The sequence below is a fragment of the Abramis brama genome (assembly GCF_963993115.1).
Source record: "Abramis brama genome assembly, chromosome: 22".
Classification (NCBI taxonomy): domain Eukaryota; kingdom Metazoa; phylum Chordata; class Actinopteri; order Cypriniformes; family Leuciscidae; genus Abramis; species Abramis brama.
This window is the reverse complement of record NC_139984.1, coordinates 17,891,915-17,918,706: the sequence shown is the minus strand read 5'-3', so window position 1 is coordinate 17,918,706 and position 26,792 is coordinate 17,891,915. Positions and strand designations below refer to the sequence as shown.

Sequence of the window (26,792 nt, the reverse complement as noted above, 5' to 3'; positions counted from 1 at the left end):
GAAGTCATAACCCTACTTGGATGTGAGCCAATGAGATCATTATAAACGATGTAACTGCCAAAAAGAATGACTTTAGATAAAACTTGCATTTTGAATGCCATCTCTGTATACCTAACTTATATAAAATATGCAATCCTTTCCATGTTTATGGAGCGGTTTGGCCCGATTTGTGATGTTACAGTGACATCTTGCGTCCAAAGCTGAACACGCATTTCAGCCTACGAAATCTGCGAAATTTTCGGAGATTTTTTATATATAATAATAATCATTATAAAGGCTAGTAATAAAAAAAGCTCTCTTATAATTAAGTACACACATGTTATCTTTCTATAAAAGGAACATCATAGAGAATGTGAGCTCCATCGCAATCAATAGTAGCCTATTTATTTATTAGTAGGCAGAGGTGGACAAAGTAGACAACTTCCTTATTTGAGTACAGATAGGCCTGCTCCTGGTCAAATATTACTCCGTTACAAGTTAAAGTTGTAAAGACCGATTTTTACTTAAGTAAAAGTACAGAATTAATTACTTGTTTTTAAAAGTACTTAAGTATCAAAAGTAAATGTCAATGCATTGTTTTATTATTGTTGGACTGTATGTAATACTTAGTACCTTATGCCTCTGAATCTATGCCTGCCTACCTACCCTCATATCAATATCACATTTATTTCTAATAGAACACAGTTCCGGTGGGATTGATTGTGAGATTGAATAAGTGCACTCAATAACGTCCACAATGGTTTCTGATGTCAAACTGACGTCGAGTTCCGACGTTAAACCGTCAAACTTTTATTTCCAACCAAATGCAACCCCTGCAACCAAAATCATCCCCTGACTGGAGATTTTCTTCTCAAGGACCTTCACATAATTGTAGTGGTCGAGTAAAAAGTATGATATTTGAAATCGTACAAATTTCAAATGAAACAAATGGATGAATGGGGAAACAAATGGGGACAAAATATTTTATTTATTTGTATGAATTAAAACCAATGTGGGGACACACTTTTTTATAATTTTTATTTTATTTTATTTGTTTAGTAGCCTGCATATACAGTGTATAGATTTTTTTTCTTAAAAAAAATTACATTTACATTATCAATAAAGGGGATTAAATGAGGCCCGTTCACACTAAGAACAATAATATAAATATAACCATAGCAATAACCTTTTTAGCGTCCAAACTAACGCACAAGAACATTCTGTTTATTATAAGCGTGCACTGCGGTGGGATTCTGATTGGCTGTCAAAGTTTTTTATCATTCATCAGCTGGAAAACATAATTCTAATAATATCGTTCCTCTGTGTCAGTATCATCATTCTCATAGAGTTAGAAGAACGCTTATAGTTATCGTCCTTGGTGTGGCCCATTTACACTGCATTTAAAGACAAGTAAATTCTAAACTAATTTAAAAACTTAACATCGGGTACTTTGGAAACTGGTGCACAGGTGCAAATGTTTAGGAAAGGTGCAAATGTTTAGGAAAGGCACACACTTTACTTTTAATTAAGACATGCAGTTCAAGCTTCTCAGAAACACACAAATGAATGGATGGTTGTTGATTGTTCACTAATATTCCTCTAAGAAAAGGGACAAACGATCATACGGTAAGAGACACTACATAAAAATGTACATTTTCAAAATTGTCACAATAAAAATAAGAAACAAAGTATTCTATACTTTCAGCTCTTATCTTGAGGCAAATATTTATTAAAATGAACACAAGCAAAGGTTGAAGTTCCTCTGAGTTTGACACTTTCATCAAAAGGAGCACCTTACTTAACAATTCATGATCAAATGATTTCAGATGATCAAAAGCATGATTAAATGATTTCTTCAACTGTTGAAAATGGGTTTGCGGGTTATCCGTGCGACTTTATAAGTGTTTAACCCCGGGACATCAAAACCTGGTGAGTGCCCCTTTTTGTTGAAGGTGTAAAAATTAAAGAGCTGCCCGTCCTGAGATTCAAGAGACACAGAGGCAGCGTTAACTTTCAGCTGACATGGGTACTCCTCCTCAAACACCACCTTGAACACCCTATCCTGCAGATAACTCAGTTTCAAACTTCTGTACTTCATAGGAACCATGGTGTCTACTTGAGGTCCAAACTGCTCCAGAGACAGCACTCCATCTGTGTCTGCTTTGATCTCATAGAACGTTATGTTGCTATAAGTAAAGTAGCCTATGTAGGGAGCAGGGTCCGGTGGAGGGATGAGAACACGAGGTGCATTTCTGAAGGCACTTTCCATGGCAGGGATGAGATAACTGTAGGCCTTGGCCACGAGATCCTCATCTTCAGGTTTGGTTCCAGCCATTAAAATGACCAACCCGAGCTTCAAGCGAGGAACCAGGGAGATCGAGGCTGAATAACCATCTAGATCTCCATCTTTGCGTATGACGGGATAGCCCAACTGTTCATTCACCTCCCAAGGTGTGCCTGTTTGTTCTGCAAAGTAACTGTTTTCACAGCGAAACAGAGGAGTCAACATGGTTTTGAGGGTTTCGGGCTGGAGAACCTGATGGTAGTATGCGCCCAGCAGCATCATCACCAGTTTGGCCATGTCAGCAGGTGTGGAGTACATTTGCCCTGATGGTCTATACCAGCCGAGGTCATACAGGGGTGCAGGCCGCCCACTTGAGTAAACGCCTATTGCCATCTGGTCCTCAATCTGTGGGGTGATTTCAAATCCGGTGTCCTCCATTCCCAGTGGTTGCAAGATATTTTCAGACACCCATCGCTGATAATCCGTCCCTGCTACCTTCTCCGCCATCACGTGGGCCAGCAGGGAGAAGGCCAAGTTGCTGTAGTGGCATCTGAGGACAGCAGAGGACTAGAATTACTTAGAGAATCCACAAGTGCATGACTGCATCTACTAACGTCAATTATTTACACCTCCTCTCATTCTTACTTTGTTCCAGGGTCAGCCACGAGAACATCATCTTGTAATAAATCCACAGCAGCCTGAGTGTTGCCTTTCCAGAGTAAAGTAGTCGCCCTGAGCCGCCTTGGTAAACCTGTAGTTAGTAACGAATCCAAAACATCCAGTATTTCATATTTTCATTCATTTGATATGGTGTTTACCTTATCAGCCATTTAAAAAATTCGTTATCAAAGATATTTTAACATTCTGTTTGCGATTTGAAAGTAAAATTATTGGGGATGCACACTGTCAGAAATAGGGGTACAGTAGGAGTTCATTTCTGTCCCCCAAGGTACAATCTACACTAACGTACCCCATAGGGATTATTATTGGACCTCAAGGTACATATATGTACCTTTTTGAGGGTCAAAAAGCATTTCTTTTAAAGGTTAAGGTACAATATTGTACCCTTGAGGGTACAGCCCCAGTGACAAGCCATTGTACCCCTAAAGGTACAATTATGTATTTTATTTTCTGAGAGTGCAGATGCAAACACCATAAACTGAAATCAATCGCAACTTTATAATGTGGATTATGAAAAATGGATTCATTTTGAGATTTTTAAGTTCTTAATGTTTTTAAAGATTAACCTTAATTGAAGGTTAAATGACAGCATAAGTAATGTAAATGAAAAATAGAAAATGAGCATTGACAATAAAATATAAAACACCGGTCTAATACTGAATAATAAAAACAAATAAAAAGACCTCTAATACCAGATGATAACTGATTTGATGCTGCTGTATTGTGCAATTTGTGCATCCTAAAAATGATGGTAAAAAATAATAAATAAAACAATTGTAAGATACATTTTAAAATAAACTCACAATTATGGGGAATACAGGCACAGTTTTATTTGTATTGTTTTACTCTAAGGCAGAAATGGTCTTTCATTATAAACAGTTTTATTAGTAGATTTCTTGTCAAAAAACTTAACGGTTATTTCTGAATGCAATTAAGTGTACCAAAATAATCATCACCAGTATTTCTGACACATTATATAAACATCAGCTTGGGGACAGTACGTGTTAGAGCCATTCCTTCCAGTCTAATCCTAGAGAACCTGTGGCAAACCCACTTAACCACGTCAGGTAACAGAGCTGATTAGGATAGCCATGAAAACTCCTAGTCTAAAAACAGTTGATCTTTTTCACCTTCTTTATTTTTACAGCACATGGAACAGTGGATGTGCTATTTTTATATATGCTAATCATCTATCGGTGAGGTCAGTGACAGATACTGTGGTCCTCACCTGAAAGCTGACTGGCCATCCTTCTCAAGGTAACTGAAGAGATGTGAGCTTGAGCCTCTTTACTGCTCATGCCTTCAGAGATGGGCTTGAGGTCATGACCCCATCTTTTCCCCAGAGGGTTTTTCATGGTGAAGTTCTTAACATACTTTCCCAGAGGGTCATCCAGCGAATCCACTTTTCCATCCTCCCAAAGTTTATACAGCATCAAGGTGGGGAAGATTTTTGAGAGGCTTGCAATTCTTTTGTAGTGTAACCATAACCATAAACAACAAAGAAACAAATTACAAAAAAGAGCACACAGCTATGTATGTACAATAAATATTTTTAATGTATTATCAAAATTTGAGTTTTAAAAGGGCGGGCATCAACTTTTCCAGGTCAATGGAATTCATTGTCAATGAACGTCCATTTTACACAACTCCCGCTATTCTGAAATATTATTTTAAAACAATTGTTTTTGCTGCTTCACATTTTTATGGAAAAAATGATGCCATTCAAACATTTGTGATAAGATTAAAAAAAGAGAGAAATTGATATTGCATTAAAATAATTTAATAATTTATTAAATTGATCAAAAGTGACAGTGAAGATGTTTAAATTTTATTGTTGGGCGGCCACCGTTACATGATGTTACAAAAGATTTCTATTTTATAAATGCTTTAATAAATAAATACATTAAATGCATCCAAATAAATATTGAACTTTCTATTCATCAAAGATGAATAAATATATTCATCAAAGATGAATAAATATATTCAAATAGAAAACAGTTATTTTAATTTGTAATAATATTTCACAATATTACTGTTTTTACTGTCTTTTAGATTAAATAAATGCAGCAAACTTTTGAAAGGTATATATATATATATGTAAGATACGTATACATATACACACACAAAAAGAATAGACAGTTAAATTTCCCACCTGTAAACTGTGTACTCATTTATTGGGGGAGACTTCGGGTCACTTCCATTCTTTCTGCCAAAATTACCATTCCACAATACAGAATCATTAAATATTACAATGGCAGAAACGGCCGGTAGTTTTGTGGAATCAAGGCTGGTTCTCAAAAGCACATCCACCTGTAGCACAAAATATTGTAATAGTTATCAAACTGTTTATCAATATTTATAAACAGAAAATATCTAATATTCCAATCAGATTGGTCTAGGAATTTACACAGAAAGTGCTTTTATTTTTACTCATCATTTGACTTCAGCATTCTGACCTTGTCCAAAGCTAACATGAGGACAGGTATCGGGTGCTTTAACGGGACAGGCTCAGGGAAACCTGGGCACATCTTCTCCTCTTTCACTTCTTTTGCAGCTCTTATATCCACTGTAAAGTAAAAAGATCATATGTCGGCTGTCAAATATATACAACATATAGATAAATATAGAACTTTTAGTGTGACCCACATATGTATAACACAACAAATATGATATATGAAATAACATAATGCCGTCACTCATATCTTATCATTATATAATATACATTTAACATGTAATGGAGGATGGGGGTGGGTGTTTGGTCCATAATCATGTATTTTACACAAAGTTCTTTTTCCCTTCCCCCAAGTGATAATCAGGCTTTACAGCACACAGTAAGCCACTATGTCGAGCTCTGGGTAATCCATTGCCATCTCCTGCAAACTTTTAATTAAGCAAAAGGAGATCGAAAAGCCAAATGTAAGGATGTTCCCCAATTATGTAAATGCTTTCTGGGCACTTCTACCCATTATAAGTAAAAAAAAAATAAAAAAAATCTTGATTTTCTATTTGTGGGAGCAAAATGCATAATTTCTTCTATATAAGCGTTCACCATCCATTCATTGATGTTTGATGATCACTTGCTGGATCTCTCTATCCTTTTTTAAATTTGGGCCATATTTACCTGGTGTTGCTTTAGGAAGCCTGTACTGCCAAAGAAAACAGCCTGTCATTACAAAAGAGAGAAGCAGAAAGAAGACCATGCCCAACTTCGTCCATTTTACTTTCATCTTTGCAGTCTGGTGGTCTCCTTCTCTGGCAGGCTTAAATAGAAAGGACAGTTTCACAGATGCAATCTTCTGAACTTCACATATAAGATAGTCACATCAATATATACTGTATCTACAATTTATGTATTGAATCTTAAACAGATCACACTGATAATTGTAACATTTTCTATGAGCATGATGAAACAATAAAACAGCATAGTGTGTACTACTCAAAACATTGATTTTAATATATTTTCTACTGTAAGATATAATATTCTCATGTAGCATAAATGATAAAATGTCTTACCACAAGGTTTATTCCTTTACCACAGAGTTTACTCCTCCTTCCACATTGTATATCTCCCAAATGATACGTCTATTCACACAAAGACTTGTTTTTCTTAAACAAACAAACAGACAAAAAGACAAAAAAACATTTAAAGTGGAATTCCATTAAAGCTGAAAACAGACACAGCTAGAGCTTACCAGCCACTCACCAGCCATGCTTTAATCTTTACAAGAACCCGTAACTTCTCAGCATCCTCTCGGCCAACTGCAGGCCAGCACGTCATAATCTGAAGATCTCCTCCTTTAAAGCCACACTCCTGTCTTTACACATCCATTCTGTTCATCAGTTTATATATTTTACAAATTTATTTTTACCTTTAACTTTTCTTTTTTGTTTGATGCATTGTTTTTAAAAAAAACATTTGTGTTATTTATTTATATATTTAGTTATATTACTTTCTATATAATGGGCCTATAATGTATTTTTTATTAGATTTTTTTTTAAACCGAGGTCCTGACTTACTATGGTCGTTAATTGCCACTTTAATTATTAATTTGACCTCATTAATTAAGGAAAATTAGCAAATAGCAAATTCTGGTAAGGTTGGTTTCACTACAGTGGTTGTAGGATTATTACTAAAGAAACGTAATTAGCAAGATGGTGTACAAGTGTACATTTCTTATTACCACCCTTTGCTGCTTAGACCAATGGAGGAAATATGCGCAGTTAGAGTAGCAGAATATTTGGGAAAGCATTGCTATAGTGTGACTATACTGTATTGCAATACAGTACATTTTGAGCCACTCAGGATGCGCTGCCGCTCCATTGGACCCGTTTTATTAAGGCAGCGTGAAGCAGTGCAGCTGTAGCGTCCCATGCTCAAAGCCTGGTTCACTATCGAAGCTAAGTGGGCTCTAGCCAGGCTGTGACATGGAAGCGAGACCTTAGTAGAAAAACTCAGATTTTATTGGAAGTTGCTTTAGTCAGGCCAGCAGAGGGTGCTCACTCCCAGGCCTGTATGGCTCCTCAAGTCATGATCACACCGGTGTGATCTAGGCTGGTCCTGGAGCGTAGTATTTACTGTCTATGGCAGGGTTCACCAATCTCGGTCCTGGAGGGCCGCTGTCCTGCAGAGTTTAGCTCCAACCCCAATTAAACACACCTGAACCAGCTAATCAAGGTCTCACTAGGCATACTAGAAACTTTCAAACAGGTGTGTTGGAGCTGGTTGGAGCTAAACTCTGCAGGGACAGCGGCCCTCCAGGACCGAGATTGGTGAACCCTGGTCTATGGTAGTATCAGGTAGTATCAAACCAGTGTGTGTGTGTGTGTGTGTGTGTGTGATTAGAACGGTCAGTGCATCACGTGATCAACTGTGCTTTCGCTCGTTGGCTGGCGCTGAGCCCTTGTCGTAACGTTAATGTTTATTTTAGGTTTCAGACATTTAAATTCTCATAAGTACTAAAAGTGCAGTGCATTTAGAGTTTGTAAAATACACACATGTCTATGGAAGCGGCAATGATAATCCTTTCCATTATAAGTTAAAGGAGCATTGCGTAGGTTCTGAAATTTCTAACAGTTACTGACACCAGTGGCCGTTAGAGGAACTGCAGCCAGTCTCATGCTCGTTCTCGGTGCGCACACGCTCGTACAAGCACGACCACATCAACCAGGGTTGCCGCAGCAACCACTGACGGCTCATCGAGATTCACCAGCATAATGTTTGAGGTAAGAAAACACCATTTGAAAACACTACCGATTGCCGCTGCTTACTAATAATGGCTGCCGTGCCGTACGGATGTAAGCCCAAGTAGACGAGAACGCGCATGACGTCACATTTTGTGAATTTTCGCGCCGATTCGGGCCCGACTCCTCCACACACTGATAGAGGCAACCGTGGTGGACCGTCAAGGTGTCATTCTTTTTATTACATCATGGTTGGCTCATACATGTACAAATGAAAACTCTATCTTAAAGATTTTTTTAAGTAAAAACCTACACATAGCCCCTAAGACGACACGTTTTATTCATATCAGATAACTTACACATTGTGTAACTTAAGTAACGTTAACTTTAAAGTTTACTCTATTCTTATCCCAGTCCACCGGCCACTTACTATCATGTAAGTCGGGAGAAGTGGATTAATTCACGTGTTGTAAATCCAACAGATCCGATTCTCTGAACTGTGGCACAAAACTAACATGGCGGCGCCCGTCGCTCAACTAACGCTATCGTTATAAAGGTGTTTAAACAACAAAACACATCCACTTGCACATATTTGACAATCGGAATATCAGATATGTCATGCTATAGCTAACAAATTTGTGAATATTTTGAATAAAAAAGGAAAGTAGGTCATCATCAGTCATTCAGCGCGGTGTGTCATGTGACAAGCAATGACGCGTCACCATGGAAACAATAAAGTGAAACGTTCTAAATAATGGTCGCCTTGAAAAAAAAAAATAGTGAATAAGATTATTATTATTTTTGTCAAGTTTGTTTGTTCTTTTTTGCATGCAGTTTGCAAAGTGACAAAATGAAGCAAAGCACAACTAGTCAAATTTTTCTCCGTTTCTGAATTTGATGTATCGAGGCAAAATGCAAATACAATTGCATGCATTATTATTACTTTTTGACTTTTGGACAAAGTCTTATTTCATGCAAAGTGATAATATAATTACACTTTCATTTTCTCTATTTGAAAGTTTTTAATGCTGTTATTTGATTTTATGTTTTTAAAATGTGATGTTAATAAAATACCTGTCAATTTTAACAGTTAAAATGAAAGCGTAGTTTATTACCATTTTGTTGGAGCGATTGGGGACAGGTGTGGCTCGGGACCCTTCCCTACCTCCAAAGTAAATTGAGAAACACTGGGTTTGTATGAAAGATTGTTATTTATTATATTTTGAGGAAGTAGTTTTATATAGGCCTATATTTCACATATTATTTTTTTTACATGCAAAAGGGACCATGATATCCAGTGTGATTTTAATGGCTGAACATTATTTTGTATAACAGTTGTCACAAGAGGGCAGCAAGTATACTGTATTATCTGTTTTTGTTGCCCCCCCCCCCCCCCCCCAATCCAATTTAATTTTCGATTCAATTCACATTTATTTGTCTAGCGTTTATCACATTACCTATCATTTCTAAGCAGCTTTACAGAAAATGCATGTTTCTACATTACATCAGAGATCAGAGGGCAACTCTCAGCAGTTAATATTTGCACAAAAAGGGGGGGGGGGGAAGCATAGGCCTCTATAAAAGTAATTTAATCAGCTTGTTGACACAATATTAGATTAATTGCATTGTTTTTGTGCCTGGAAGCCAGTTCAATAATGAATCATGCATGAAGTGGATATCAGTGCCATAAAAAGAGAATTATTGACTGGTGGCTGTTTGTTTGACTCAACTACTTATCCTATTTGATCTTTTCCTGCTGATTTTGAAGCAAGCCAGAGAGCCCTTTCCCTCGGGCTCCATGTCTAAACCGATAGTGAGATCAATACCATCAGCCTGTCTGCACAAGCTGTGACTGCTCCATGCTGGTTTATTGGACCCACACAATCCCATATCTAATAACATAAACATATCAAGCTGTTAATTATACCTGACAAAATCAATTGTGTGACACCTAACTGTAGTAGTGTGGGATGGGGGAACAGTTTATGTTAGGTACCCAGACCATTATATTACATTTACTTATTCTGTTTCTTTCTTTGAGGCCACGCCTTCATGACTTTCCCCAATCTTGAAGACTTGGGGTGCTGTCAGCTGATACCATCCTACTATTTTCAGAGCCTAATTCACAGAGGATATTAAATTACTCATGAAATATTTGTTCGTCCTCGAGGCCTCGTTCATCTGAACAGAAAACTCTGCTAAGTCCTGGAAATGTCAAAGAGAGCAAATTTGAGTCACCTCTGTGAGCAAGGTCAATTTTTCCAATTTAGAGCAGCAGGATTAGAAAGGCAGACCCGTATCAGTGTGTGTTACTATCAGAAGCCATCAAAATGGCACAGTGGGGTGTCATGTTTGTTCCTACTCTCACTTTCTATTTTGTGGTCTGTGCTCTCGCCGTAGAGTTCAGCAAGACACACTCTTTGAGGGTCGCTGAACTTCTTTGAGCTTGTTTAGTTTCAGACTTCAGTGCCGAGTTTCTGATGAAAACAGTGATCTGAATGTATTCATCATGCAGAACTTTATATACATTTGTATTATTATTATCATACATACAATTAAATAATGTCTATATATAAATTGAACCATGAAACAGTTTTTTACTCTGGCTCATATCACTGATTGTGTGTGTTTGTATATATATATATATATATATATATATATATATATATATATATATAGTCATGGGAGAAAGTCATGTGGTCAGATGAGACCAAAATAGAACTTTTTGGTCATAATTCCACTAAACGTGTTTGGAGGAAGAAGAATGATGAGTACCATCCCTAGAACACCATCCCTACTGTGAAGCATGGGGGTGGTAGCATCATGCTTTGGGGGTGTTTTTCTGCACATGGGACAGGGCGACTGCACAGTATTAAGGAGAGGATGACCGGGGCCATGTATTGCGAGATTTTGGGGAACAACCTCCTTCCCTCAGTTAGAGCATTGAAGATGGGTCGAGGCTGGGTCTTCCAACATGACAATGACCCGAAGCACACAGCCAGGATAACCAAGGAGTGGCTCTGTAAGAAGCATATCAAGGTTCTGGCGTGGCCTAGCCAGTCTCCAGACCTAAACCCAATAGAGAGTCTTTGGAGGGAGCTCAAACTCCGTGTTTCTCAGCGACAGCCCAGAAACCTGACTGATCTAGAGTGTGGAGTGTGGAGTGTGGAGTGTGGACTGATCTGTGTGGAGGAGTGGGCCAAAATCCCTCCTGCAGTGTGTGCAAACCTGGTGAAAAACTACAGGAAACGTTTGACCTCTGTAATTGCAAACAAAGGCTACTGTACCAAATATTAACATTGATTTTCTCAGGTGTTCAAATACTTTTTTGCAGCTGTATCATACAAATAAATAGTTAAAAAATCATACATTGTGATTTCTGGAATTTTTTTTTTTAGATTATGTCTCTCACAGTGGACATGCACCTACGATGACAATTTCAGACTCCTCCATGATTTCTAAGTGGGAGAACTTGAAAAATAGCAGGGTGTTCAAATACTTATTTTCCTCACTGTATAAATAAAATTATATACACACACACACGCACAATTAGTGATATGAGCCAGAGTAAAAACCAGTTTCATGGTTCAATTCATGACCTAGAAGTCAAGACAGATTAGACCTGATTGGTTTGTTGGTGCCATATGTGACCTACAATCTTCGCTCTGCTAGCATTAGTAGACAGGAGGGTCGCCAATCTCCCTGGGCAAAGGTTTCCATGGAAACGACCCCTGGATTTTCTAGTCTGCCGTTTTGCAGTCCTCACTCATCTTGAGGCTGAATTATCCTAGAATCATTTATGTCAGTTCCATATTCTTCTGCTCTATTTCCTCCCTCTCTCTCACCCTCTCTCTCTTTCCCTAACTCCCCGTCTCTCCCTTTCCGGTGGTCTATCCCTCTCTCGCTCTTGCTCTGTTGTATGGCAGTTGGAATTTTTTGTGTTTTGTCTTTTACAGAAATTTGTATAATCATGCTCTATTTTTAATGAGTCATTATGTATTTCCTCTTCAGTTGTATGTTTTTAGATACAAGCAAATGTCCATGTAAAATACTGTCGTATAGGCTATTTAATAAAAATGACTGTATTTATTTTACTTATGTTTTTACTTGTTTTTTTTTGTTTTTTTTTAATGTATAAATATTTTAAAATGTTGTAAATAAACAAACATTTTTACTTTTTTTTAATTTTTTTTAACTGTCCCTGTGCGCTAATAGCTCCACTATTCAGGATCTTAAATTTTATTTTTAAAGTCACTGGGAATATATCTAAGTGAATAAATGAATCCATGTATGAGGGCTGAAGTTGGGTTCTTCTCACATGGGAGTCAAAGATCACGAGCAGTGGTGTTGAGAAACGAGGCCGTTTGACTTCTTCACACCAGTCCCTTGTGTGATCTGTCAGTTTTGTAATCTTCAAAACGATAAAATTGCAAGTGACTCGAAGGATTAGATAGAGGATTTGATAGATGATGATCACATGCATCAGCCTATTTTACCTCCCTCCCCCCAGCATACCACCGCATCCGCACCTAAACAGAACAAACTCCAGGGGGCGCTGTTGGTAGGACATAAATTGTCATTGGTCAAACAAGTGAATGCCGGGCAAATTACTTGGCTTGTGTATCCAAAAGAAGAATGCTATTTATTTATATAATTTAAGTGCTTCCACAGAGCCTTTTTCGTGACTTCCGAAACCAGTTTTAAATGGCTGACATTATGGATATAGCCTATTACCCAGTTAGAATAGTTGCTAACAGATATGGGAAAAGATAACAACAAATATGCCTACATAAAACTAAAATAAAATTTTAAAATCACGGTCTAGATTTGAAAGCGCTTAAATTAATTTGTTTCAGAGATTTTAGAATTGTGTTTGATAAACACAATTTATAGTAGCCTATAATTAATTAATTTATTAGGCCAATATTAATAACTTAAAATAAAAGTAAACTAGCTTTCAAAGCAACGATGATGATAATAATCAATTATTGTTGTTATTATTATCTTGCAGTCAGACAGTAAAGATTATCACGTTTTCTGAGCATCACTCGTGTCATCCACACATTCCCGCCCCTCGTCTGCGTTTCATTGGTTTCGTCCAAACTTGCTTTAGTTCTTCCAGACCGATGGGGTTTATTCGAGAGCTTGTATTCATAGTGTGTTCACAGATGGCCTGCCGGACAAGTTTTCAATGAATATTCTGGGTCTTTACAGTAAAATGCCCAAATTTACGGCAATTATGGATATAATTCGTTTGTTATGGATAATACGGATTGTGTGGGCTGTTGAAGGTAAGAGCATGTGTCTGTGTCAAGCGTGTGTGCTTTGAAATGTCTGTTACTTTTTACGCTACATCACACTGACGATATTGATCGAATTAAGATAATTATTTAAAGAAAGGCGCTGATGTTAGTGTTTTACAGTCATGTCATATTATCTCAATTTAAAGTCTTCCGTTTTCAGTAAAGTGCACCGAAAACAGGTGCACTGCAACTGTCTGTCTGATGGCTTTCCCTTGGTCAACTGTTATACTCCGTTTACAATCAATACAAACTGTTCAATCAGAGAAAAAGTTTAAGCGATTTTTCACCCAAAAATGAAAATTCTGTCTTAATTTACTCTCCCTCATGTTATTCCAAACCTGCATGACTTTCTTCCTTTCTGTGTAACACAAAAGATGATGTTAGGCAGTCTGTTCCATTCACTTTCATTGCACCTTTTCCAATGAGAGTGAATGGTGACTGAGGCTCATTCTGCATTACATCTTCTCTTGTGTTCCACAGAAAAAAGAAAGTGTAACAACACAAGGGTGTAAATTATGTCTCTTTAAGCTGCATTATCGAGTCTCTGTGTATGTCTCAGAGAATGATACATCTTCAATAACATTTGAAAATGTGTAGGCTCAAACCTAGAGAGCTTTTTCATTTATTACAAGTACAAATGGAAGTAGGTGCCCCTAAATGCTGTCTATGGGTTTTGAGAAGAATGGAGTAGGGTTGAAACTGAAAATATCTTAAAAAATACCTTTAGTATGTTACCAAGCAATATAGTACATTTTTGTCTGTCATGCTCCAGTCTGTCTGTGAGTACACGTGGGCCATTGTCTCAAATCTGCATCAGCACCTCATCACCACCCGAAACCTTCAGGAGAGCTGCAAGGATCTCTTTTTAAACTCCAAGATAGTGAAGTCTGTCTTTAATATATTTAGAAAAAAGGACAAAATTATGTCTGCATATGTCCTCTTAGAAATTTAGATTCTCATTAGAAATTGTGTTAAATAGAGTGAATCAATGTGCTGCTTAAAGTTCTTCCTGCCCATTATATCCTGGAGTTGGTCCTCTTTGGTATGATGGACCTGTTGCAACAGGACATGGGAGGAGAAACATTACAGTAGTTATGCATTTCGTTTGAGCATGATTTTATTGATGATATCATCATCTTATTCTTGATTAGTCTTATTATATTGCTACTATTATATTAAAACGGAAGGTTCCAAAACAGAGTTTTCACAGCAGTGCCATAGAAGATCCATTTTTTGTTTCTAAAAAGAACCAATTTCTTTAGCCTAAAGAATATTTTAATAATCTAAATAACCTTCATTATAAGGTAAATAACCAACATATGATAGGCTACATGAACTTACCATAGTAATAACAGTAAATTATGCATAACTACATGCAACTAACCCACAACCAAACCCTAATGCTAACCTAACCCTATACAGTAAGTACATGTTGTTAAGTCATCCATGGGGGTTGTTAAAGGTTGCCAAAGATGGCAATAAAGAATCTTAATTTTTAAGAGTGTAGTTATTCATTCTTATTTATTACCTACTGGGATGGAAATTTCTCTGTGGAACATCAGATGAGAGTTTTGCTTTGTCTAGTATGTTGTTCTGATGATAAACCATCTGTTTATAGTGATAAGCTATAAACAATGCATACATGAAGCTTAGCCATAGCCTGAAATCACACCGTCCATTTCTGTTGGTTTGGTCTGGTCTGTGATGTATGTGAGGAGTAAAAGCTCATTCATTACACCTCAGAGCAGATACAGATCTGTATAATAATTGTTTACAGCACTGAGACACGCATGACTTAGGTTGCGAATAAGGACACGGAAATTTCCTCAAGTAAGTGAGGATGTCTGTAAATTAGACCCCGCTTTGACTAATCTAATGAATCAGTCCTGTTTCAATTTTAATTGTTGGGTTCTTCATTTGCCCAGCGGCAGCGAGTAAATGATTTTCTGTAATGTGAAGAAAATACATGGCTGGACTGCCACTTAAGCTCCTGTTCTGTTTTGTTCTTTCAATCATGTTGCAAGCTTTAATGACAGAACTGTGCTGGGAAAGCCGACCCCCTAAGCTTTTGTAGAGAAAGTAGTGTGCATAAATTAAAGTAGCAATGCATCAGTGGCTGTTTGTTTTGTCAGAAATACACTGTTTGTAATTTTCACAGAATGTACGAGTGAATCTGATTCTGACCCATACTGGGAGTGTCACTACAAGTTTTTTTTTTTGATATCGGTTTTTGTTTAACTCATCTTCAAGGTTCGTTCAGGTTGCAAAATGTCATTTGATGTTACTCAACATTAATGTTAATCAACTTTATTATTATATTAATATTTTTTTTATGTTTTTAAACTAAAAACATAAAAAAAAATCAGTAACTGGAAATAAAATAAACGCTAACTAAAATGAAGTACATACATTTTTGTTATATCTGCATTAAAAAAAACAACGTATTTTATTGTTTGATGCTGAGGAAACATTTCACATTTTAATTTAGTTTAACTTGATGAATTTAAATCACTAAAACTGAAATAAAAAATAAAAACTGTATTGACATTTAAAAAATTAAGAAACACACAACAAAAGTACTAAAACTTGATATAGTCTCTCAGTGATACTAAAATAACACTGCACACAATTGTTACCTGGAAACAAATGTAATAAATAAATAACTATTGTAAAAAACAATGATTAAGAAGTACTTTCACACAAAGTGTAGGGCAGGGATGTGATAATTCAAGGGGAAATTATGCAAATTGAATTATGCAAATTCAAATGGAAACTTCATTGACAGTTGGCCAGCAAATGTAAATATCTCAGTTGCATTGCCTCTAAGATCCTATATTTGACAGAACATTCTTAACCCACCCTCAGAGAACAGTTCAAAATTGCTTACTCAGAAAAATAGTTCCAAATGTTATTACCAAAATCCACACATTATCATGAATGAAAATAACATTATTTTTCAACAATAGCTAAATATAAGAACAAAACAATTCAGTGCATTATTTCCATATAGAGCACCCCCCCAAACACATGCATTTACCATTCAGTTCAGACAACATTCCCACAATCAAAAAGGCTTTTCTCAGGGGCTTTTTACACAACACAGTTTTCAACTAAAAATGGATTTTTTGTTTGTCATTCAAAACACAAACTTTTGTGAAAATGAGTTTCAAAGTGCAAGTTTTTGAAAACCATACCTTTATTGTCGTAGTGTAAACAACAAAAACGCTAAATTCTGAAAACTGTGACGTCATGCACACGTGTATTACGTGTTCAGTCTATAAGCGCGTAGATTTTCTTTACAAAGTGTCATCGCCACCTACTGGCCTGGCATGCATAATACACAGCATTTTTAGTCATTTTCGTGGATCCGTGTGAACAGGGATCGTTTTGACTATGTTGTCGTCTGTATGCGAAAAATGCGAAGGAAAAACGTTTCAGTTTTTTAATTAGCCTACATCGTGACTGGAAAACAGATTTTATTGTCAATTTTTCTTTTCTTTTTGCTAATTTTGGTGAACGTGCACATTAGCGCGCATATCCTACGCATATCCTACTACAACCTCTCCTGGTTTGGGTTAACATCCTAATCTGTAAGCAAATGTGTTAAAATTGAGCAGAATATAATAGGTTTAGCGGGCCGTTATATATCTCTAGAGAAGGTGAAATGTTATTTACTTTTTATATGATGTTACGTCACATGTTTTGCATACATTTTTATACACTTTTCTTTGCAAGTAATATAAAAGGTTTTAAAAGCCATATGAAATATTAACACACAAATTCATTTTGTTTTTGTTTTTTTTACAAAATAAATTTTGTAAGATTTTTTTCCCACTTATATGTCATTGGCCCTTTTAGATGTGAGAGATTTTTTTACTTTCCATCCTTAATCAGAGAAATGCAACCACCAACTTTTTTGTTTCCATACTAAAACAGCAGCCGTGTATCCTAGAATCCTGTTTTCAATCGTTCGATCACGTGACATGTATGCGCGCAGGGTCCATGTGACGTTTGTCATGCAGACCTCTGTACTTGCTGCACTCCCCGGTCCTTTTATTAGGAGCAAGACCTGCCTCTGGCATCTGCGACATCTTTCCGAGCCTTTACATAAGCACGGCAAACCTGACCAATTTCAGTCGTGCCAGACACAGTCGACTCTGTGGCCCGTCAGCTTTGCAGAACGACAGACAACTGTCTCTGAATCAATGAATAAATGAGTGATGTGAAACTGGGAGTTGTTTCCATATGGCCTCTCATGAAATGACAAGATTTTGTCCACGGGCTTTTGAGAGGGTCAAAATGGTGAAATTATCAGGTATCCAAGAGGGACTTGCCATCTGCTTGACAATTTCATTTTCCATCTGTCTCTCTGTCTTGTTGAGTGATCATTTTGAATAAAATGAGGTGAAATGGTTTGTCCTCTTAATGTTAATTATTGGCCAGTTTGATGCGCTGTCATATTGATTTAAATCCATGCTATTTTTGAGTGCAGAAATGAGGGTACAAAACAAATTTGTATGAGTAAACACTCAGGATCTCATCTAACAAAATGTCAACGTGTCAGCTGTTATCGAGGAGCAATAGCTCTCTAACTACCACATATGCGTGGGCAGACATGGTTCATTTTTTAAATGGAGAGCACAAGCAGTGTACAGTGGTCAGTGCATGGGAGAAAGCAGAAAAGAGTTTAAAGTAGCAACCCTTCCACTTTATGAAAGTTTTTGATGTTTAGGATGAGGAAATAAGTAGCACAAGGACAGTATCATATTCCTCATAGTTGTGTGCACACAGTTGGATCAAAAACATGACTTACTTTATTTATTTTTGCCAAGATCTATTAACTTATCCAAAAAATACATCAAAATGTGATTTATACATACAATGACCTAAATAAGTCTGTTCTATGATGAGCATGTTATTCATTTCATTGACTTATAATTGTAATATTTTTTGTGGCCATAAAGTAAAAATGTCAGTGCGATCCAAATGTCCTGATATAATAAAGAAAAGCCTCATTAACCGAATGAAAACCGTAAGTATTTTAGCAAAAAATTTGAAAATACTAACTTATATTTTAAGATATTTCCTCTACTTGTATTATGGACTTTTGTATTTTTCATTAGCCCAAGTACAGCTAACACTGATAAATTGAGTCCAGTCATTTCTTTTGTGCTTACCTGATGTAGGTTTATTTGAGCACATGGCTTTATTCTGCATTGTATTGTTGCTTATTTGATGAAGATATATTATGGACCATTTTGTTTGTGCTTGTTTTTATGAAGATATATAGGATCATATGGTGCATTAAGCATTTCACACCAGTCTGGTCTGTATGCCACCCAAGAGTAAATGTTTTTATGCCAGTACAGTGCTGTAAGTGCAATATAATTCAGCCCCTGAACTTAATAGGTTTAAAACCTGGCTCAGTCACTGCTCACAGGTGTCTAATGGACTGTGCTGCTGCTAAACTGATATTTTCTTTTTCGAAAAAGAATCTCAATATAAATTGTATTGACCCAGAAGCTATGCATTCCGAGGTGAACTTAATGAAAAGAGAAGAGCGATCCCGGAGCTAAAGAATCTCTATTCAAAGTGATTAAAAATCAGATGAAAAGTTAATTTGCTCTCATAGCCTGAAGCTGCTAATTTACTTGATATCCACCGAGGATTTGATTTGCAAATGGATTGTTGAGTGATCATCAGTCTTAAGTCAAAACCTTCTCAACTGGAACCATGTGGAATCATTTTCAACTTTGTTCTGTTTTTGTTACTTGATTTTCTAAATGGAGAGAATTTGCATCAGGACAGTGTTCAATGTATAATTTTGATTTGTGTAAACTTAATTGTTGTCTCCCTTAATTTCCATGCATTGAATGTCCCAAAGCAAGCAATAAATGATTAAGAAAGGACATCCCAGATAATGAGCTGGTATTGCATAATCATAATATCCTCAATAGTAACAGAAGTCAGCTGCAGCTAATATGCAGTGGTTTTGTCGTCAGAGCAGAAGTGCCCTTATTCCACAGAGAGCTGACATAAAATATTGAACTTCAAAAAGCTCATATAAAAAAATTGGGTTTGCCCTGTATATTGAACTTGGCAGTTAGCCTGTAACTTTATTGAACACTGCAAAATTACATGTGCAGGATTGTAAGAATGATAATCTAATCCTCGCTAATCGACCGTCTAAAACTAAATCTATCATGACTTCTGATCTCTTTATTCAGTGACAATCATGTTCATCTAGAAAAATTTAGTTATACAGAAATCTTTCTGATCAAATATGTGTAATGTACAACGCATTAATATGCATCCAAAAACGAAATGCAGATCAAGATCACAGAGAAATGTAAACGGACTCTTCTCGGGTAACACAGAGAATCTGCTGTTTGTTACAAATAATCTCATCATTGCAGGGATAAAAATCTATTTTTCTAAGTAATACTGCAAAATGTATACCTCCATGGCATGTAAATTGTCTCGTCATTGGCATGTGTGGTTAATTTTGGCCTCCAAATGCGAGTGTTCAGACTCAGAGTGGTCTGCTTCAGGGTGCTTTTTCGGCTCTTGGCCCACATCGCCATGGAGATGAGAGTTGTAAATTGGGAAAGCAGGGGATTAGTGTTGGGTCTGTAAACTGTGAGCAGGCTGCTCCACTGACCCACTGCTCATTCAGCGCCATCACATTTGGCTCCTGTCTGCAAATGTTAGACAGTCACACAGCTGAGATATGTGGAGGGGTTTATGGGCAAAACGTTCCCCTGATGTCTGCTCGAAATCCTGACATAACAGAGTGAGACAAATCTCTTGTTGGACCACAGCGCATGCTTTACTGCCACTGCCACATACATCTTTCATCAATAGCTTTTGTAGGTCAGCAAATCCCAATTGTGTATCCAACAATGGATTTAGGAGGAACATGCTTGCTTGATTTCTTAAAGTAACCATGAGATAAAAATGTACTATCCTTATTTTTTTTATGGAATATTGCAGTATTTATTAATTATTTATCCGTGCATGACATTATTATTTTTTATTTAATGTGCCCTCATAATCTTTAATCAAAACATAACATCCTTCTCTTCTTTAATAATGTGTTTACTGGAACAAGGGCAGGACAATCTGTCACTCACATGAGATCAAATGACAACTCATTGGTTCTCACTGAAGCTCAAACATGCAGCGTAACACGAGAATGAACCTCATTGGTTCTCGCTGAAGCTCAAACGTGCTGCGTAACACGAGAATGAACCTCATTGGTTCTTGCAGAAGCTCAAACGTGCTGCGTAACATGAGAATGAACCTCATTGGTTCTTGCAGAAGCTCAAACGTGCTGCGTAACACGAGAATGAACCTCATTGGTTCTTGCAGAAGCTCAAACGTGCTGCGTAACACGAGAATGAACCTCATTGGTTCTCGCTGAAGCTCAAACGTGCTGCGTAACACGAGAATGAACCTCATTGGTTCTTGCAGAAGCTCAAACGTGCTGCGTAACACGAGAATGAACCTCATTGGTTCTTGCAGAAGCTCAAACGTGCTGCGTAACACGAGAATGAACCTCATTGGTTCTCGCAGAAGCTCAAACGTGCTGCGTAACACAGGTTGTCATTCATGGGAATTAACCTCATTGGTTCTCGCATGTCAAGCGAACATGCTTGAGCTTCCGTTTACCATAACTGATATATGCGTTGATGAATGTTTATATGTGAATAAAAGCCTAAATTAAATCTGCTCATCATATAAAATGACCGTGTCTCTTCAGAAAATTTGGACTAAACCACTCAATTCATATGAATTAGTTTTACGATCTCTTTATGAACTTTTGAATCATCAAAGTAATAGTTACATAGCTGTCAATGGAGAGACAGAAATAAAATTTTAATTCATTAAAAATATCTTAATATGTTCTGAAGATGAATGAAAGTCTTATGGCTTTGGAACGACTTGAGGGGGAGTAATTAAAGGCAGGGTAGGTGATTTGATCCAGAAGCATTTTTTTGTTATGCTGGTTGAAAGTCTCTTCACATTCGTTCCGAATGCAATGATACAATGTTCTACCTGCCTGTCAACGTATGTTGCGTTTAATGCTATGCAGAGTTAGACAGATATCAGTCACCTGAGCGGGGCAAACAGCAGACACCTTTTACAGTTCCTCCTGAACCAAAACAACAAGCTTATGCTGCGTATACGGCATAACTTACTACTGTAATTTGGAAGAGATGGAAACCCATGACAATTTATGCGTTTCAATGGCAACACTATCAACGCCGAAATGAATCTGCAGCAGTCATGTAGTACAGATCAGTGCTCTTTGTTGTTTATGTTCATTATTATTGTAATGGTATGTGCATGAGGTAGTTTAAAGGTGCAGTATGTTATTTCTCAAAGTCATTGCTGAACATTGTTGATATTTGAAATCAACCCAAACAAAGAGAATGAGCAAGAGGATCTTCATTGCTTTGATCTTCATTCCCCCTCTCTTCATTGCTCTGGGTCGCTCTCGAACCTCAGCGTCTGTTTTCATGCCAACCCGCGTAGCTCTCTCCAGCACAGAAAAGCTTTTCTAATATTAATGTGGGTCCTAAAGCTCTTTCCTGATCATAACCCTTAATTTTACAGTGATATTCTTATGAGCTTTTCTCTTTTGTAATGTCTCTCAGCCATCTCTCTTTCTACAGTCCTCAAATCTCCCTCTTGCTCATTCTCTTTCCTCCACCGTTATACGCCCCCTAATGCTGATTGGCTACACGTTTGTTGTTGTGTCGGTCTGACCAACTTTCAAAAAGTGATTACAAATATCAATTACTCCACCTTTAACACGTCTCTCGTCACGTGACACTTTGCTAACTCTGCTGTGCATTCATGAATGTGTTTTGAAGAAGGAGTGGCTTTGGAGACACTCTGATGGGAAGGTGGAATCTCATGCTTTCAAAACTAGCTCGCTATTGCTAGCTGCTCTGAAAATATGATTTTTACCCTACCTTTAATTACATAATTTTCATTTTAGGGTGAACTAACCCTTTAAAGGCATAGTAGTTCACCCCCTGAAAATTTTATTTAAATATAATATATATTTATAATGAAAATATAAAGAATAAGAAAATTTCAACACAATATTTGTTTTTGGGTGAACTATCCCTTTAAGTATACTGTGAAATTACAAAACCATTTCCTTCCTTTTATATGTCAGACTTGTCATTTTGGTGCAGACTGGTGCTATTGTTCTTTTGAAGATGAATTGTGAATTTACACAGTCAGACACACTGCGGCGGTCCCCGTGGTCTAGTGAATGTTTTAGCATCCCACCCACAGGTTGACTGACAGATCTGGAGCACAGAGGATCAATGCACTCCGTCGTCTTTCTGGATGCTGAATTTTGAGCGTGTCCTCACACTAGTTCACACATTCACATTCTGTCATAGCAGCTCATTCCAGGACATGGAAGCTCAAGCTATTGATCAGTTAGAATATCTATTACATTCGACACTGTTTGAATCCATCATGTACTGGTGTGTACAGTACATGCTTTTTCAGTTGCATAATCATGTTTACATTTTTTTTTTTTTTTTTAATTACAGCAGCAGCTACAAGTTTGTGTAGACCCTCATGATCCAAAGAGCAGCTTTTGCTTTAATGGAAGAACATCTGACCATCTGTACAAAAGAGTCTCATGATCAATGTAACATTTATTTGATTAGTGACGATCAAGCTAGAAGCTTCTATATTTCTTATTAATTTTAAGTCAGAACATCCTTCAATCCCCCCTAATTTATTTTCAGGTTAAAATCAGATTTTGACTCACACCTTTTTAAAGTGGTCTCAGACTTATGGATCCCATTGTCAGTAACATAACAAGCAGTATATATATATAATGTCAGTATTGCAAGCGTTCATGTGTGCGTGTGTTGGCGATATTTGATATAATGGAATGTAATACTTTAAGGATCTGCATAGTTTTTGAGGGGTTGTTTTTGCATATCGTGTATGATCAAAGCTTGATTTTAATGAACTCTACATGAATTTTTCAGTATGTTTCAAGGGCAATCTTTGTGCTTCCATCTGGATAAAACAGACAAAACTAACATTGGAGATCAGGACAATAAAATCATCATGAAATGAGAATGTAGGCCTATATCATGATTCTGGACAAAATAAATAAATAAATAAGATTAAGAAAATAATAACAAAATAAGTTTTGTAGAATATTTCAGCCATATTCTGGGGAAAAGAAATGAAATAAATTGTGTGTTGATTTATGTTTGTCTCTAAAATAAGTACATTTCAGTTGGTTCATCCTTGCAATTGGACCTCGTATTGCAAACAATAGCCTATAATATTTTTGTAAATGTATATTTTTGAAATATCAAGATTCACAGAGATACATTTAAATTCGCAAATGTAATGTGTATGTTATAAATCTAAATGTATCTTTTAGTTACACTTTTGTAAAAAGACAGACAGAAGACATTGACAGTCTACATCACATTAACGGTTCCCAGTTCATTTTGAATCGGCGTAATCAAAAAATGGTTCTTGATTCAGTAAGAGAACAGTTCGATTCACTGCCTTTGTGAGTCTGATTTAAACTGCTAAATGTGTTGTCACATTTACCATTGTTCTGCGTATTTTCACAGGCAAAAATACAGTCATTTCAATGGGAATCTGTGCAATTTGGAATTTCCTATGAGGGTGAAAGATATACCCATGCAGACTCTGCATCAGGTTTAAGTTGGTCATGCGAATTTGCCACACTGACCAACAGAAAGTTGCTTGGTTTTGTGACTTTATGGCCAGTGCTTCATGCATCCCGAATATAGACACAAACAAAGCCTTCTTATAGTTTTTAAATTATTGTCACAATTATTGTCTGTTTTAGTCACAATCTGGAGTCCTAGCCTATATTTCAGTGAGTTCCAGAAGTGGGTCTTTTATGCAGTCTCATACGTCCCATAGTATGGAAATGCAAAGGAACATTATAGTCATAAAAAACATTAAGTCTAGCTCATAGTTTCTCAAGAGCCCCTTCACAAGAGCAAATAATATTTCAAGTATTCATCTTCTCAGCCTCTGAGCAGGCTCAGTAAACATCACTTCATCTAACAGTGTTACCGTACCAGTTTATCCACTTAAAATTTCACTGTTGATATTGTGGCTCGCTCGTAGTAACGTCAAGAGGGAGGATAATATGTTTATCATGTTGGTGCGTTTAATCAACATTACTTAATCCTCCCTACTTGCTATGATGTTGTGCCATTTATTTATTTTTTTTTTTAATCTTTAGCATGGATAGCATAAGGTCACAAAGAGAGTGATTTTGTGTGAGACTGATGAGCTTTTGTGGATGTGGGATGCGTGCTTCTGTTCACCGCATTGGCATGGCTCAGCATGTGCAAACTGGGTGATGAAATGAATAAATAAAAAATGTGGGACTGAAAGTTGTGCCTTGGCACGCTGACCTAAAATCCAGTGAAGACTCGCCATGTTTCCCGTGGGATTAATCCAGTGTGGCATACAGAGTGTAGCGCAGCCTGTAAGGATTATATGTACTGGACTTGGGCTCCCGCTGCCCTACTTTTCATTAAAATATTTAGAGAGAGAGAGGGAGAGAGATTGCATGAATGCCTGGACAGATGGAGTGGGGGTTTGATTAAACTGTGCACCAAGTACTGGGAAATGCTACAACTTTTTCTTTCAATGCACAGACAGTTGTAACTTACTGGTTTTCATGATTTTGTTGCAGGGATATTTTACTGGAATGCATGACGCTGTATTAGTAATCATGTTTTGTGTTTTTTTTTTCTTTCTTTTTTGTTTGACCCATGAGCTTATAAAGTCTAAGAGGATTGTTTGTTTCCTCTTGTATTTTCCTCCCAGCCTCATCATATTCTCACGTTCACTGACCTAAACACACAGCGATGGTGCTGTTCCTGGGAGAAATATCTTTGGTTGCCCCTGAGCTGCAGAAGCTGCTGAAATATAAATGAGACACTTAATGGCTGAGGCTGTATCGAGCTAGTGTTTAACAGGGATCCCAGGATTGTGTGTCACGGGGCTTCTGGCTTCGATCTCAGGAAGTCCTCTTGCCACTTGCCAAATCCCGATTCATAAATGCCACCGGGAGTCCGTGTGTCACACTGGATGTGTTAATGATGCTGTGACTTGGGCCCATATTACCTGGCGGGACCCCCATATGTGATCCTCCCTCAAGACATGAAAAGTGCTCAATCACATTTCTTTTATACATAAGAAATAAACAGCTATACATACTACAGCCTTGGACAGATGGTTGTAATCTATTTTTTCTAGATATTTTTTTGGGAAAAAACATTCCTGTCTCCATTCTGAATATTTCAGACAATTGGCTTGTGGGATGTTCACATGAAGTGTGGTTTTTGCGACTTAGTTCTTATTTGTTAGCTTTGAGGCTGTCTGTATGCAAGTGTGCTCCTTAATGCTGAAAAATATATATTTTTGGCTGACATACAGACTTATCGATGACTCATCCTGCATAGATTTTTGTCCAGTAAAAAGCCCTCAGAAATGAGTGTCCAGCCCCTCAATACCACCTTCCTCCAGCTCCAACTAACAAGTAGCAAATCATGACTCTGATGTAACTTTAACTAAAGCCTCCATTTCGCCATGCATGTAAAAGAGAAGGAACAACACTAGTGATGTCCAGCCCTAAATTCCTGTTTCGATTGGAAACCGGAGTGTTTTTTTCCCCATACTTGGATTTATCCCTTATATATGCAGGGAGGGGTGGGTAACTTTACTTGTCAAGAAGTGGTAGTTTTTTATTATTATTTTTCAGTTGATATAAATATGTTTGCTTTAAAAAATTAATTTTTAAATTTAGATGAAGTCATTGTTAGGCAAAATGTTGAATTTCAAAATGAATATCAATTTTTCAAACTGTACATAATAATGTTGAGATACCTGTACCTAAATTCACTTTTATTTTTTATTTAAAAAATTAATTTATTTTGACATGCTATTTTAGTATTGATCTTATTTTAGCCTCTGCTTAGTGGTTGCAGACTTTTAATATCAGTGCATTTGTTAATTTGTACATTTGCATTTTGCCTTCTTAGGCCGGTGACACACTGGCTGCGTGGCGTGAGCGTGGCGTTTCTGTTGCGTGTCAGCTGCGTGGCGTTTGCGAGGCGTTTTCCATGTCTTTGCACACCAGAAGCGTGTCTGACGCGGCGCTGCTGCTGCTAGGTGACATATGATAAGCCTCATTGGTGATATATTCGACATATGGGGAGAGAGTTGTGGAAGGCCTATACTTCATGTTAAACATAAATATATAGCAGCAAAGACAATGTCGGCAGTGTTGACGTCAAAATAGTCTATAGAATATT

The 26,792-nt window shown here is 37.1% G+C and overlaps 2 protein-coding genes across 4 annotated transcripts in view; one reads left to right on the top strand and one right to left on the bottom strand.

The window, feature by feature from the left end:
- Window positions 1–1,036: 1,036 nt before the first annotated feature.
- On the bottom strand, window positions 1,037–6,678 carry lactbl1a (lactamase, beta-like 1a). 3 transcript variants are annotated; one of them, XM_084098834.1, is made up of 8 exons: window positions 6,648–6,678; window positions 6,458–6,550; window positions 6,066–6,204; window positions 5,401–5,510; window positions 5,097–5,254; window positions 4,173–4,411; window positions 2,909–3,014; window positions 1,037–2,813 (listed from the first exon to the last, which is right to left on the bottom strand). In XM_084098834.1, exons 3-8 carry the CDS (start codon window positions 6,169–6,171, stop codon window positions 1,835–1,837), a joined length of 1,698 nt encoding a protein of 565 aa, XP_083954960.1. In that variant the 5' UTR covers window positions 6,172–6,204; window positions 6,458–6,550; window positions 6,648–6,678; the 3' UTR covers window positions 1,037–1,834. The 3 variants fall into 3 exon arrangements, with proteins under 3 accessions (XP_083954960.1, XP_083954959.1, XP_083954961.1); XM_084098833.1 differs by having other exon boundaries at window positions 6,458–6,526; window positions 6,637–6,676; XM_084098835.1 differs by having other exon boundaries at window positions 6,637–6,668.
- A 6,603-nt stretch (window positions 6,679–13,281) lies between these two features.
- Window positions 13,282–26,792, top strand: part of ephb2a (eph receptor B2a) — a 63,454-nt gene continuing 49,943 nt past the window's right edge. The window contains exon 1 of the mRNA XM_084098046.1: window positions 13,282–13,416. Within this exon, the coding sequence (XP_083954172.1) occupies window positions 13,317–13,416 (100 nt within the window). The 5' untranslated portion in view covers window positions 13,282–13,316. The remainder of the gene's footprint in view (window positions 13,417–26,792) is intronic.